Source organism: Pseudorasbora parva, chromosome 8 (genome assembly GCF_024679245.1).
Source record: "Pseudorasbora parva isolate DD20220531a chromosome 8, ASM2467924v1, whole genome shotgun sequence".
NCBI lineage: Eukaryota > Metazoa > Chordata > Actinopteri > Cypriniformes > Gobionidae > Pseudorasbora > Pseudorasbora parva.
This window is the reverse complement of record NC_090179.1, coordinates 11,262,530-11,277,881: the sequence shown is the minus strand read 5'-3', so window position 1 is coordinate 11,277,881 and position 15,352 is coordinate 11,262,530. Positions and strand designations below refer to the sequence as shown.

The 15,352-nt window shown below is 39.3% G+C and overlaps 1 protein-coding gene across 4 annotated transcripts in view; it reads right to left on the bottom strand.

The window, feature by feature from the left end:
- wdr62 (WD repeat domain 62) overlaps positions 1–15,352 on the bottom strand; it is a 48,664-nt gene that overhangs the window by 26,147 nt on the left and 7,165 nt on the right. For all 4 annotated transcript variants that reach the window (XM_067450103.1, XM_067450102.1, XM_067450104.1 and 1 more), the window contains 10 exons: positions 14,350–14,520; positions 12,814–12,951; positions 11,550–11,732; positions 10,249–10,409; positions 4,803–4,992; positions 4,575–4,724; positions 3,955–4,118; positions 3,788–3,879; positions 2,445–2,570; positions 2,263–2,333 (listed from right to left, as the gene is read on the bottom strand). In XM_067450103.1, coding sequence (XP_067306204.1) covers positions 2,263–2,333; positions 2,445–2,570; positions 3,788–3,879; positions 3,955–4,118; positions 4,575–4,724; positions 4,803–4,992; positions 10,249–10,409; positions 11,550–11,732; positions 12,814–12,951; positions 14,350–14,520 — 1,446 coding nt within the window. The remainder of the gene's footprint in view (positions 1–2,262; positions 2,334–2,444; positions 2,571–3,787; positions 3,880–3,954; positions 4,119–4,574; positions 4,725–4,802; positions 4,993–10,248; positions 10,410–11,549; positions 11,733–12,813; positions 12,952–14,349; positions 14,521–15,352) is intronic.

Genomic DNA, 15,352 nt, shown 5'->3' with positions numbered 1-15,352 from the left:
ATTGGGATTGAGTCCCGCGGGACCCAACGCAAATCTCGCGGGAGCGGGTGGTTTGAATTTTGCTGCGGGCGGGAATGGGCGGCTAAAAAAAACACAGCGGGATAGGGAGGTTACCTAGCGCCATGATGGAGATGTCAATAGATGATGTAGAAAAGAACCTCAAACGAGGTATTTACAGCACAAAAGCTAAGCAAGGAAAGTCTGACATTTGGAGAAGTGTCTCAATTGTTTGTGATAAAGATGGAAAGGAGCTGGGTTCATTCTACAATGGGCACAAATCCGGCACGTCTGGGTTGAGGCGACACACCTGCTCTGTTCTCCCCGGTCAAAGTTTGCATGTAGCCTAGTTTATCTATCTATATATATTATCTATCTATCTATCTATCTATCTATCTATCTATCTATCTATCTATCTATCTATCTATCTATCTATCTATCTATCTATCTATCTATCTATCTATCTATCTATCTATCTATCTATCTATCTTTTTTTACATGCAGGCCAGGGAAACGAAACAAACAACCCCATGAGTCTCTTTAATAATATCAATACAAATAGGCCTACGTGTTTTTTTTTCCCCTGCGGGACGGGAGAAGACACAAAATCAATGCATCTATATTATTGTGCTTGAATAAATTCTCAGTTTTGCGGGTGCGGGGGGGAGAGGACATACATATTGCGGGAGTGTAACACATACGTTGCAGGAGCGGGCGGTAATGGTCAGAAATTCGGCGGGCGCAGGCAGGAGCGGGATGAAGACAACAGTCTCGCGCAGGGCTCTGGTTCACCCCACTCATTTTCTATAGTTCAGGTCAGGGGACTGGGGTGATCATGGCAAAAGCTTCATTTTGTGCTCAGTGAGACGTGTGTTGATTTTGATATTTGTCTTGGATCATTGTACTGATGGAAGATCCAACAACGGCCCATTATAAGATTTCTAGCAGAGGCCATTGGTTGATTCACAACATTATAGATCCAGCTGTATTTTTAACCATGAACACAGGGTACTTTTATCCCCATTTGCACCAAACCCATCTGGAGTGTTTTCTGCCAAAAAGCTATTTTTATAGTTTCATCTAACAGAACCAGGTCCCTTTTGAATGTCCAGTCATGTCTGACCAATGAAAATACTGGAGCTTTTTTCTGGATGAGCAAGAAGGATATTTCTTGAAACCCTCCCAAACAACATGTGGTGATGTAGGGGTTGATTGACTTTTTTAGGCTTTCTAATCTCTGCATTTCTCCATCTGTGATCCTTGGGAAGTCTCTGTCCCCCTAAACACTCCTCCTCATCGTATATTAGGACGATACAGACACACGTCCTCTTCCAGGCAGATTTGTAACATCTTTACTTGAGTGGAGCTTCTCAATTATTGCCCTGATGGCAGATTGGGGATTTTCAATGCTTTAGCTATTTTCCTTCAGCCGCTTTCTATTTTGTGAAGTTCAACAATCTTTTGCTGCACATCAGAACTATATTCTTTGGTTTTACTCATTGTGATGGACATTTAAGGGAATTTGGCCTTTGTGTTTCCTCATATTTATACTCCTGTGGTAAAAGACCTCATAGCTAGACAGTTTCATGTTCCTAGTCACCCTGGTGTGCAGCAAAATAAAATAAAAAAAGTACATATTAAATGCAAATATAAAATATTTTACTCATAAAAAAAATTATTGAGGGGTAAAAAGCTTTTATTTCATGAGGTAATTTCCCCCTGACTTCACAGTCTTTAACTTCAATTAAAATTGAGCAAATTTTTTTAATAAGAGATCAAAAGGATAGACAATGCAGATTTATTTTTACAGCCATCTTTGCTCAAATTTACCAGGGGTGCCAATAATTCTAACCACAATTGTATATAAAGCGTTCACAGGCAAATTTTCTTAATGCATTTCACCAGGTAAAAAATCAGGAACATATAAACGTCAGGAAACAATATCCATGGACCACCCGATCTTTGGTAAGTTGTAAGGAACACTATGTGTCCAACGTTTAGTTTTAACTGATAATCGTTGCTTTTTACTCGCATTTCCCTATTTAATTCAGTTATGCAGCAACTCTCCTGCCACTCAGACTGGCTGAGGTCAAAGCATAACCTCTGTTGAATATCCAAAAGTATGGTAATATTTTGAATGATCTGCTCCAGGACTGCCTATTTTTCAACTGAAACCTCTATGGATTAGAACTAATAAGATACCTCTAAAACACAGCATTAATAGAAAACAATATCTAAAAGGTACGGTAACCACTTCATCCTCACCTTCTCAGCAGATCGAAAATAGATGCTCTTGTCAGCGCCACAGCTGACCATACACAACTCTGAACTCAGACCTACAAAAACACACGCAGAACACGCAAGAAACGTATGAAATGTCTGAATAATCAAAAAGATTTTGTGGACAACAGCAGAAAATCTCTTCATTGTATGAACTGTTAACTGACCTGTGAATTTGATGGCAGTGATGGAGGCCGAATGATCGTAAACCGTCTGCACTAGGTTACATTTATTCTCCATGTCAAAGATGTGAATGAGCCGATCACGACTCGCAGAAGCCAACAGATGCAAACCTGACCAGAAAAAACACTCACATCTACATGGTCGATAATGACAATTTCTAGCTTTTTTACAGGTCAACTCAGGATGACTAACACTAATATTCTCCTCGAATTTAAAAGAGTAAATTTACAGATTTTCAACCCGCTTTGTATTTTTTAATGTCAGTAGTATATGTATAGGAACAATGTTTACTTTCCATGTTACCTGGAGTTGTCTGGCAAACTTTTTGACAGCTCCAGCGCTTTCGTGAAAACTTTAGATTACATTTCTGGGGGTTTTTTCGTATCCCCGTCGATGGACAGTCAGATCGGTAGAGGGTTATTAATAGAACAGTTATTGTAACGTAGGGTTATTATTGCTGAAAATTGTTATGTAATATGCCAACTTTTTAAACAGCATTTTGGCAAAAAATGGCACTCGATGACAATAGCTTTCTTATCTGAACACAACAGCGTTTTGGGCCGAACTGACAGAATGGTTTCTTTCAGTTTTTCCTCTCCTTTTGGCTAGGCTTAACCCTTAAATAGGGTTTACGTTTAAGTTCCTTGGGTTAGTTACATACAGTATATATATATATATATATATATATATATATATATATATATATATATATACACACACACAATATATAAATAATATATGAATTTTTTAATATAGTATATATTTTTTTCATACATATACATATAAAAATATTTCATCTTTCTTTTATCTGCCCATTTGCCTCTGTTTCTATGCGTGTGCGCTGTGTTACGTCTACCCCTACAAAAACAGTGTTCGTTATCCAGTTTGAAATGTTGACTACAAAAAAAAATACGTGAGTGTGCTCTCCCTTATTTACAAAGCTCTGCCATCTTTAGCAACTGCCTATAATGCGCTGGATCATTCACTGGAAAGTAATTCACTATCGTTAAACGTTTACTCTTTGAATTCTTGGACCCAGGAACAATACAGCTCAACACCTTTGTAATTAAAAATTGCTAAGTAGTATGTCCTACTAAAGTAAGGCGGTATTTGATTCTGGTAAGTGCATCCATAGCGAGAGTTGTGGGAGTGTCAACATGCCCAGTGCATTATGGGCATTTTCCTACCTATTTGGCAAAAGGGAAGACAACAGCCTTTTTCAATAGGCAGCCAGGTTTTATTGAAAGCTCATTATGCCCGAGGTGAAGTATCCCTTTAAAATTCATGTGCAATGCAAAATATGTATTCGAAATAAAGGCTCACTTACCAGTCTCATTAGGAGAGAAGGCTAGACACAAGACCTCCGAATCATGAGCCTCGATTTTCTGTAGTTCGTCCATAAACTGCAAGCCAAAGATCCTGAAGGTGACAGTTGATTCAGTATGCGTTTCATTAAGGATTTAATTCCCTCTACAGACCCCTCATTTCACTCACCTCAGGTTTCCACTGCGATCTCCAGCAGCCAAATGCTGGCCATCTGGGCTGATACTCATCACCCTAATCCCAGATTTACCATCCTGGCTTCCTCCCTCAGCTTTCTCAGCCTCAGCTTTGAGGTACTGCGTGTCACTATCCACATAGACTATCCTGGCAATGTCCTGAAACACATTAGCATACAACAAATCAATTGAAGTCTTTTAGGAGGACACAAGCATGAGTAACTGATGACTACGACTGTACCAGGTACAGAGATACAGTCTGTACAGAGAACGTAAAGTCATGAATACTAAGTATTGTAATTTGTTGAAGAAATATCAAATCGGGGCCTGAATTTAGTTTTGGGAAAAGGGAAACAATGCGCAATACCACTCCAAAATTCAGACACTAATTAAACCGGAAACAAATTTACATTACTTTTTCAAAACTTTCTGGGTTTAGTTAGTTTTCCCAAACTTTTCCAGGCCTGGAAATTACTGTTTTAACATTTTTCATGACCTTACAAACCCTGAATAAATAAATTGATAAAAAGACAAACTGAGTTCTCTGATGTTCAGACGAATTGTGAAAATATTTTTGATTATTGTCATGTCCTGCAGTCTAGCAGTAGTCTGTACCTGGCTGTAAAGGTTGTGGCGAAGGCCGATTCCTGAGCTGTGACTCTGCGGGGATTCGCTTTTCCACAGGCGGATGGTGTTATCAGATGAACAGGTGAGGAAAGAGCCGGGTGACAAACATGCTGATGAATCTTCAAGCTCAGGGTAGGTCTGCAGAGAAGATTTAAGCATTAATAAACTGGCCTTGTGTATCGTTCATCTGATAATCTTAATATGAACAGGTCTCACCTCCACACTCCACACACATCCGCTGTGGTACAGCGCTGAATAGACCTTCCCGACATTTCGAATGTCCCGCACGTCCCATACGTACACACTGTGGTCATTATATACACAAGTCAAGTGCCTGGTCACAGGGTCAAAGGTTAAAGCCAGGGTATCTGGATACTGTGCTTCTGGGTTTGCACCGAACAAATGCCTATGAAAAGAGAAGTAATAAAAATAAAATATTTGAAACAGTTATACATATGAGAATTCATTCAAATTTCGAATCTAAATGCAGTGTTTACATGAAAGCTAAAATCATTGAGTTGATATGCGCGTTTATATGTCACAAGCTTGAAATCGGAATTTAATTTGAGACACACACACACACAAATAAACACTTATCCATTTCTGGTATTAATTTGGAAACAATGAGCATATAAACCACCGTGCTGCTTATGTTGATCAAACTGTAAAAATGCCTCTTCCCACACCCAAAACCAGTCATCTGTGGATGAGAATCCAGACTGGTGGGACGTTGTCCTGCTCCACTTCACAGACGCTCAGTGAAAGGATCATTTTAGAAATGACAGGACACCCATGCTTCAGTCTGGCCATGCAACAATGCGGGCATTAAGCCTTTTTGGGGTTTCTCCACACCATTACTCTCATGGATGTGGGAAAGACTGTGAAGGTGGACTCTGAGAACTACACGTTTCACATTTTCCACAGCCCAAGATTTTCACCATTGACACCAATGAAACCGACAAGTGTCATTGGTCTGAGCGAACAAAGGTTTGCCTGATCATGAATATTGACTCTTTAAAGCTCCCAGTTTTGGTGGAAACAGGAGAGTCAAGATGAGCATCAATTCTTCTGTGAGTTGGGCAGCTGTGGTTTTATGTTTTTCGGATACAATCTGGGATAGTACCTATACAACCCTTTCAGACTACCTCCTCTTGTGTCGACAGTCTTTTGGACGTGGTTCCTCTTCTGTGGTGGTATGCCGACATTACCCTGCCTGGATATCACAGCTCTCAATAGACCCCAAAGACTTGCTGTCCTGGTCACAGAGGAGTCGGTGAGATGCGCACCAATAATTTGTCCTCTTTTGAACTCTGATATCCATGAGGTTGTGTGGACCGCCACAATGTGTGAAACTTCCAATACTATATTGGCCAGTGTTTCAATTTCATTGTCCAACCCCTGTGCGCCCAACAGCGCCGCCAACAGACGGGAACGGAGCATGAGGACATATTTGCTTTTGTGGTGCAAGCAGGTGTTCCCACAGGACGTGTCCTTACATTCAAAATCAGCTAGATGGAGCACAACAAAAAGGAACAAACACACAGTGGTCTCTCGACACATCTGGCAAAGTTCAAAAATGTTTTAACATGCGACTTATGCACTGGCATGCAACAGGCTTGTGCACAATTCAGAATTGAATTGAGAATGACCCCTGAATTGAATTTAAATTTAATTTGAATTGATGTCAAATACAGGATCTAGAATTACAATTTGAATTTGAATTAAAGGAAGCAGAATTTACATTCAATAATACATATATCTGCACCTGTTGAGAGAATCTTTAGTGTTAAGGAAAGATCTTCAGACCAGAACGCTGCAGACTCAATGATAAAACATTTGAGGAGCGATTGACAATTAGATGCATCAGTGTTGCTCAGTGAGTTTTGCATTAGAATTAATGATAACTGCATTTACAACGACTGTTATTTGATTACTTTAAAATGGAAATAACATTGGAACAAAACTAATTAAACAACATAGAGGGGGCAATTTATTCCAAGAATTAGATCATTATCTATATTTTAGAACAAAATGTATGCAGGGTTGAGGAGTGACTACACTGTAAAAATTAATCATGGGTCTAGTAATTTTCACACACAAAAAATAAGGTGATAATTAAACATAGGGTGAATATTTTCTTCAGAAAATTGTGGTTGTGTTCTATAGAAAATATTGAGAACATTTTACAAATAAAACCAAAAGATACATTTGCATTATTTTTTAAGGAAATACAAGCACATTTGAGGCTCCAACCGAAGAACCGATTAAAGCTGATAAAATTAGGGAAATAAGGTTAATTGTTTATTTTAAGAAAATTAGCTTAATTATGCAGTTTTATTTAGAGACACTATTGTTAGTTCCCAGCATGCTTTTCATATGACTGGAAATGGAGATTAATACTGAAATGAAGTGTTGTTTAATGTGTTTTTGAGTGAAGGGAAACATCTGCTAATATTTACGTATGTTCAGTTATGTTTGACATTTGAAAGAATTTCTGTTACACTGAAGTTTTGACCGTAACCAATGTGCAGAAAAATAGAGCTTATGGTTAGGTTGTGATGTTAATAACTGCAATTAGTAGTATTATTATGAAGCATGCTCCTTCGTTCAATGATCAGTGCTAGTGCTAGTAGTAAACAGTCTATTAATTGCATAACTCAAAGTCAAATATGAACAGGTCATTTCCATTTACTTCCACTTTGGTCGACTTATAAAAAGCACATTCCAGTCATATTAAATTCATCATGTGCTATATACTAACTGATTTAATTTATAATTTATTCAGGTAGATTCCACAAAACCAAAACAAAAAAGTGTAAAAACTACTTAAAATATATGTAATAGTTACCATATTTGTTTAAGTAGATATTAATATATTTATTTTATTTAGTTGTAAAATGTGTAATTCAATTAGTTAATCATATCAAAAGGAAATCAGTTTGCATTGAATGCAAATTACACTTCCTGTCATTCCAATTCAACTTCCTTTGGGTCAGAGTCAATTCAATTCAAACTTCAATTCATGAATTCAATGGAGGCCAATAGAGCGTATGCACACACGTCACTTTCCCGCCGAAACACGCTCCCTCAGCCTCTAAAAGCAGAAGCAACAGCAGGTTGGCAGTGGTTTGAGTGAGAAAATGACATGCTATTATCAAGTCTGTCTCAAGTCCGGACCGGCGATGTCCATTGGGTCCGTGGACAAGCCTCCACCATCCCCCCTCTGGCACCGGGCCTGGTTTTGTGTGTTTTCGCTGCATTCACACTGTAAACCAGTGCTGCCTCTTAGTCTTTTTGCCACTCGATAGGGTGTAATCGCAGTCGCTCCAGCTGACTGTGACGTTACATTCATTCCCTCTATTCTGAAATTCTGGAGGGCCAATGCGCTAAAGAGTTTAGCTCCAACCCACCTGTGATTTTCTAATGATCCTGAAGACATTGATTAGCATGTTCAGGTGCGTTTGATTAGGGTTGAGGCTAAACCCTGCAGAACATTGGCCCTCCGGGGCAAGATTTTAATAGTCCTGCATTAAAGGCAGTGTATGTAAGTGTCGCTGCTAGAGGTCACTTTTTTTAAATAATAAAAAGGTGTAGCTTCATGAGCATGGAATCATGGGAGTTGTCTTCACTTCAACAGCTGATGGAAATCCATCTGACAGGCAGAAATCAATTTAAAGATTGAGCTAATGTACTAAAGTTTGATTAAAAGAGATTAAAAAAATAAGACTAAATGTGCAGAGTTACGTAATAATGATTCGTTTTCTGTCGATAAATGTATCCAGACAATTGCTCACCTGTCTCATAAAACACATATATAAAAGCGTCTTTGGTGTTTCCATGGTTCCAAGTCATTTACAGGCGACGATTTAAATCGCTGATTTCACTGGATTTAAACATTGAAACCTGCGCTGTTCTACATGTCCAGATTTATAGTGGTTCTCTCCTCGATATATGATCAGTCGTCTAAGAAAAAGGACATATGATTGTAAATTGATACAGCTATAGCTTATGTCGTTAGTGCTTCTGAGGTGGTAAAAGCACCCCTGCGTCCCAATTCGCATACTATCCATTCTAAATAGTATTCGAAAATAGAATTAGTATGTCCCAAATCGTAGTATGTTGAAAAGAGTATTCCAAAGATTCCCGGATGGTTTACTATTTCCGGTCCGAATTCACAGTATGGATCGATGGGCACTCAAACGGCTGATATTACCCACAACCCATTGCGAGTTGGACGAGGATTCAATTAGAACTACAAACGCGGATAAAAAGCATTAAAAAACTACAAACATGACAGATGTGCGAGTTCGACAGTTAAGTAGAGAAGTTTAGATAAAGGGGTTTGAGTGACCAACTATCAATATTTAACCTGACAAAAATATATTTATTCAATGTTGTCACATTATATTTCACCTGCAGCAGCATTGTGAACTTTTGAAATGACACGTTTGGCCATTAACTTTTAAATGCATCATTATATTTAAACTGTAAATACATGAGGAGTCTCTGCATTAAAGACCCACAAATGGCAGATCAACGAGCGGGAGAGTGTGTGTGTGTTTGTGTGTGCGGCTACATTTCTCTCCGATACGGTAGGAGATTAAACTGAATGTGAAGGATTTGAACTGTGACGAATCTGACGATGATTGACAGGGCAGATAAACGGTGACGGGATGCACGTAACTAAGCGACAGAGTCCGTTAAAGATGGCGAAGTAGTATGTCCCGAAGCTTGCATACTTTTCTGCTACACACTCAAAAGTATATACTTTCTTCACAAAAAGAGTACATACTTTTAGGACGTAGTATAAGTAGGCGAATTGGGACGCAGCACACGTTTTTTTTCTGGCGAATTAGCAATTGGTATGCAAACATACAATCAAACATAATACAGTGAAAGATAATCTTTAAAGTCTATTTGGGGCACGATGATCAGGCATAATAGCCTGATCTTAATCACAAAGAAAATAATATTAAGGTTTATATAAACTAACAAAATAATAAACGAATAAATAAAACATTAACAAACGAGAAAAAACTCAGAGAGGTACGCATAAACCCAATTAGTTTCTAACATTTTTGGAAAAAACGAATGGGCAATATTTCTCATGAAAAAGTGGATAAGTGTTCATACACAGCGCAGACCATAAGCGCACGTGTTTTTTAAATAAAGTTTGAGGAAGCTTGATGATGACGTAGATCTGCGACTTTAGTCAGTTTATAGCCTACCTTTAGCATTTTATATCTGACGGCTTTATTTTAGGCTTCAAACGGTAGACATTTTGGATTCACTTGTAAAGATTATCTTGATAGACAAAACGTGTAAGGGTCATAACTCTTTGTTGAACACAGATCTTATTTTTTGCGATTGTCCAAAAGTCTATGGGGAAAATGCATAGGCTTTTGATCGAGGGAACCCATGCGCCGCTAACTTCCGGGTTGGCCTACAAAGTGACGTCATGGCTTCGGCACTCTATTGCAAATGGTTAATAATGTGATATGTATGAGAGTATTAGTTCAAGGACAAGTCAGATTCGCGAAATGTGGATGACCAAGCAGGAAAACCTTAAAAAGCATCATGTGACCCCTTTAAAATCAACAAACTTCTAGTTGCAGCTCTATAACAGTCCTCATTAGCCCAGGCTGGTCTGAAAGTCTCTTACCCAGGCTGTGTGCCCTGAGACACATCTACTCCCAAGCAGTGCGGCCGGTGTAGAGTGGTGATGTAACGCAGGTCCTGAGGGCTGAACACGCGAACTGTGCCATCAGCACAACCGCAGAAAACAAATGCCTCACTCACTGATAAGCACTGCGCTGACGTCGTCTACAACAGCAAAACAAAGACACATGACAGCACACTTTCTAAATAGCATCCTATAAATCCGATCCTATTTTTCAGAGACATGTTTTGTACTTGATGCTTGAACATTTTGTAGGGTTTACTGGCTTATTGGGGTTGTGTGCAAACTTTTTTTTAAAATGTTGATTACTACAAATTACAAGGAATATTAGAGTCTGATTTGTCCTTTTTGCCATCATACTGGTTTTTCTATGCACTATATTGCCAAAAGTCTTGGGACACCTGGCTTTATATGCACATGAACTTTAATGAAATCCCATTCTTTAATGTAATATGGAGTTTGCCCACCCTTTGTAGCTATAACAGCTTCAAATCTTTTGGTAAGGGTTTCCGCAAGTTTTAGGAGTGTGTTTATGGGAATTTTTGACCATTTTTCTAGAAGCACATTTGTGAGGTCAGACACTGATGTTGGAAGACAAGGCCTGACTCGCAGTCGCCTCTCTAATTCATCCCAAAGGTGATCTATCAGGTTGAGGTCAAGACTCTGTGCAGGCCAGTCAAGTTCCTCCACACCAAACTCGCTCATCCATGTCTTTATAGACCTTGCGTTATAATACCACTAACAGTTGACCGTGGAATATTGAGCAGTGAGGACATTTCAAGAATGGACTTACTGCACAGGTGGCAACCTATCACGGTACCACACTTAAGTTCACTGAGCTCCTGAGAGCGACCCATTCCTTCACAAATGCGTTTGCATGCCTAGATGCTTGATTTTATATACCTGTGGCCATGGAAGTAATTGGAACACCTGAATTCAGTGATTTGGAGGGGCACCCCATACTTTTGGCAATATAGCCTAGTTATATAAAAAGGCGAACTACAGCAATAGGTTATATTTCACGAAGCAAAAAATGCATAAAAAACCCCAAAAAGCTCACATTTGGTTACACAGGAAAAAGCAAATATTGACTACATGAATCATTGACAACATAACATTAGTTATATATATATATATATATATATATATATATATATATATATATATATATATATATATATATATATATATATAAATATAAATTGATATCAAGTCAACCCAGCCTTATTAAAGGGGTTTGGATGGATTACAGTAATGAAATGAAGGCACTGTCTGTAACTTGCCTTGAGATCAACCCAGGAATCCAGTTGTCTGTTGCTGTTAAACTGGCACAGCAGACCTGTGTGTGTGATGCAGTAGGTGCTGCTCGCCATAGAGCCACGGCCACACGCCAAACCACAGAACTGACTGTTCTGATGCTCCCCGAGCAGCCCTGAGCGACCAATCAGAGGCACGGTGCTGTTCACCTGGGGGAGCCGACCAGGACAACAGGTGACAATCTTCACAAATGCTTCAATAACAAAGAAATTGAGTGCATATTTGAAGAGGAAAACATTTTTTTAGCTCCATTTGATTACAAAACAAAAACCCAGTCACAGAAGGATGTGGGCAAACACAGGAAACTGCACTAAACACTTCTAGGGTTGTGAATAGGACTGAATAACCATGGCACCAAAACAAATTGGCAGATGCCATTTACATTAATCTTTGTCATTAAAGGAACTGTATGTAAGAACAACATTTTAATTAATCATAAAATGGCCCTGACTTGTCGCTAGACATTAAGAAATCATGTTAATTTCAAATATATCAGTCCGGACAGGATATTGGCTCTCATTTATCAATTTTGAGTAGAAACGGGCGTATATGTTGGCGTAAGATTATGCTTAAACTCCTCTCACCGCCTGATTTATGAAGCTGTGCGCAAATCTGCAATCCAGGTGTACGCAATAAGTTTATAATTACTATGTTGTTGTTTTTTTACAGTAGGTCATAATATAGCATATCTTTGTCAGTGTGTTTTGTGGTGTTAGGAATTGTTTTTCTGCGCATTTGCGCACAAACTCAAAATGTGCGTACACCACCTCCTGAGCTGCCGTAGGATTTGAGCGTGCCGTACGCCAACGTCCATATTCATCAATCTCAAAGTCACCTTGGGTTTGGGTGTACGCAAGGTGTAAGCTGGAAATTTGGTGTACGCACTTTTGATAAATGAGGGCCAATGTCATTTAAAAGTTGTTGTTGCAGCCCTAAACTGATGTTGACATGTGTTTTGGCCTGAAGCTCTGCCCTCCTCCTATCAACCAATCACATAGTCAGTAGTGTTTGGGCATCCGGTTTGCAGTTCTGCTCTAGTTCCACAGCTGCAGATCTACAAACGCTCCTGCAGCCTATCTGGAAACCTCGAGTCAGGGGGAGGGGGAGAGGGGATAGTGATTGCAGTAACAGTTTTGGCCACAATCCGCTTTTAAATTTTTAAAAAACACGTTCAGAGACTGGATTTTCGGTGCATCTGTATACTGTAGCAACATGTGCCAAGTGTCTCACCCGTCTTTCCTTTGAGGCGTCAAGGTACCAGAACTTAACATGTCGGTTCCCCGCGGTTACGAAGTAGCTGTTGTCCTCCGAGAAAGATACAGCAAGCACACGGCTGGACACCTTATTGGATGCGATAACAGTCCCCTTCTACAAGCAAAGAAAAGTTAAGATCATCATTTATATGTTCTTGTAAACCAGACTTACAAGCAGTATTCTGATTGGCAGAGTCCCTTTGCAGTATCCACTGCTCCAAGAGCATTAGATGTGTTAACGTACACGTGCAACCTAAACAAACGTCACTGGAGTCAGAAATATTCGAGTTATGATATGCGAGAACATGAATGATTGATCAACGTCCGATTTACTAACTGAAAATCTCAATTCCAGATGACACACGAGTTGCAACGTTGTTAGGGGCGTGTCGATTTGAAACATTGTGCAAACGCTGATCTAAAAATGCAGAAGACAATATATCTAAGAAAGCAGCATTTCGGATCACAAGTGGATGAAGCTAAATACAGGTGTAAATGGGGTCTAAAATATTTTCAGCTTCTCCACTTTCGACCCCTTTCAGAGGAAGGTAGACCAGATTAGACTGGATTGCTTTTGTAGTGCAAAGGCTCATGTGGCCGAATGCGTTCGAACAGCCACAAATGATCTTCTACTCTCCACCGACGGACCGAATGAACGAAAATTAAGTGCTCTAACCGATTAAACTTTGTCAGCTGAAGATCCAAGTTTGGTTTGAAGAGGAAAAAACGTACCAGGCACAATGTTCTCTCACCATCCCTGATTTCTAACACACAACTAGCGTTCGACATGGTCTTTTAAAAGCTGCTGCTCGCTGTACATTTTCCATCATCTCCGGGTACGTTCATATGTAAATACCGCTTATTTTGTCCATTAGATCATAAGATCTGAAAAAACTCATAAACTTACATAGACCCTCCTCCTCAACCGTTTTACCTCGCAATAAGTCATTCTAAAAATCATGGATGTTGGTATGGTATACAATATTGGTGGGTTTACATATATCCCTAGCCATTATTTTTAATTCAAAGGAGACGTAGGCGTGTTATCCAAGCAATAATGGCAAGGAAAGCCTCTTATACTTAGGAGCGGCCACGTATGAGGTGTTTCTGGGGGTTTCTCCCTCATTTCTGCTTCGAGGTCTTGATCAATTGTAGCATTTCTTAATTGTCTAGAATCCAGTATTCCTGTAATTCTTTTTTCTTTCATTAGTTTAATAAAGAACTTTCGTCTTCTGTCCAAACATACAAAAATTATCGACTTTTACGCACGCCAAGTGACCTGAAAATTTCATTGCAGTTTTGCAAACTATTCCTTTTTCAAATAGCCTAAAAAACAGCTCATGAGAGTACAAACTGTTTTGTCGATATATGGGAGTTTTCGCTAAATTTATGCATTTCCATTAGGTGTATATTCAATTTGTCATCAAAACACAGCTATTGCAATCTTAATAAACTCCAATAACACTTTTCTTGGTTTAAACAACCATTCATGGCAGCCGGCTGTCAAACCCACCTTCCACTCCCAGACGCTGACGGTCCTGTCGTGCTGGTATCCCACAGACACTATATAGCTCCCGTTGTGGGAGAACGCTACACACGCCACCCCGTACTTATGGCACTGGACCTCTGCCACCTGCGTCCGCTCTGCCACGTCCCACACCCGCACGCAGGGCATGTGCCCGCTCTGCCCAGCAACAGGGAAAGAGAGAATGAACAGATGAAGAAGAATAAAAACAATGTACAAAATTAAAAAAACAAAATGTGGGAGACAGAGACCCTACTCTCTATACTGGCTAAACCCAGCCTGATCTGCCGGTAATTTGATTTTGCCCAGCAACTCAGTCTAGAAACCTGTACATTAATTTCTACTGCTTCTGTTACACTTTTGCGGGAACCAATCATAGACTGGCTTATCCACCTGGTGCGCTATTGGCAGTTTAACATGATGACAGATAGAGAAACGATGGGTCGTTGCCTGTTGATCACACCAACAGAATTATGCAAAGCATAGCAAAAAAATCTTAAATTAAGAGTGGTCTGGTGAAAGCCAGACAACCCACTCTCCCTACGCCACCAAACTACTTAAATATTTTACATATAAATTTTGCAATAAACTTAGAATATACTGTTTCCTACATACATGCATCTGAAACAATATCTTTAATATGTTTTGTTTTTATTGTGATTATGTCATTAGCAAGCCTTCATGGGAATTTACTTATTTTTCTCATTAAAGCAGTGAAGTACAGTCCTAGACTTCTGTATTATCCGATTTGGTTTGGTTCATGGTTAAGCTACTGATTAACTTTTTTTGTAAAAAATGAATGGAAAAAACAAAATACACCCAAAACCAATGCTGCTGAAAAAGTAGATAGGCATTGGCGCACACTAATGTGGCCAATAATGACAGGTTAGTTCACCCAAAAGCAAAAAGTATCCCATCATTTACTGACCCTCACACCATCCTAGGTGTATATGACTACATTCTTTCTAATAAACACAATGGAGTTAAATTA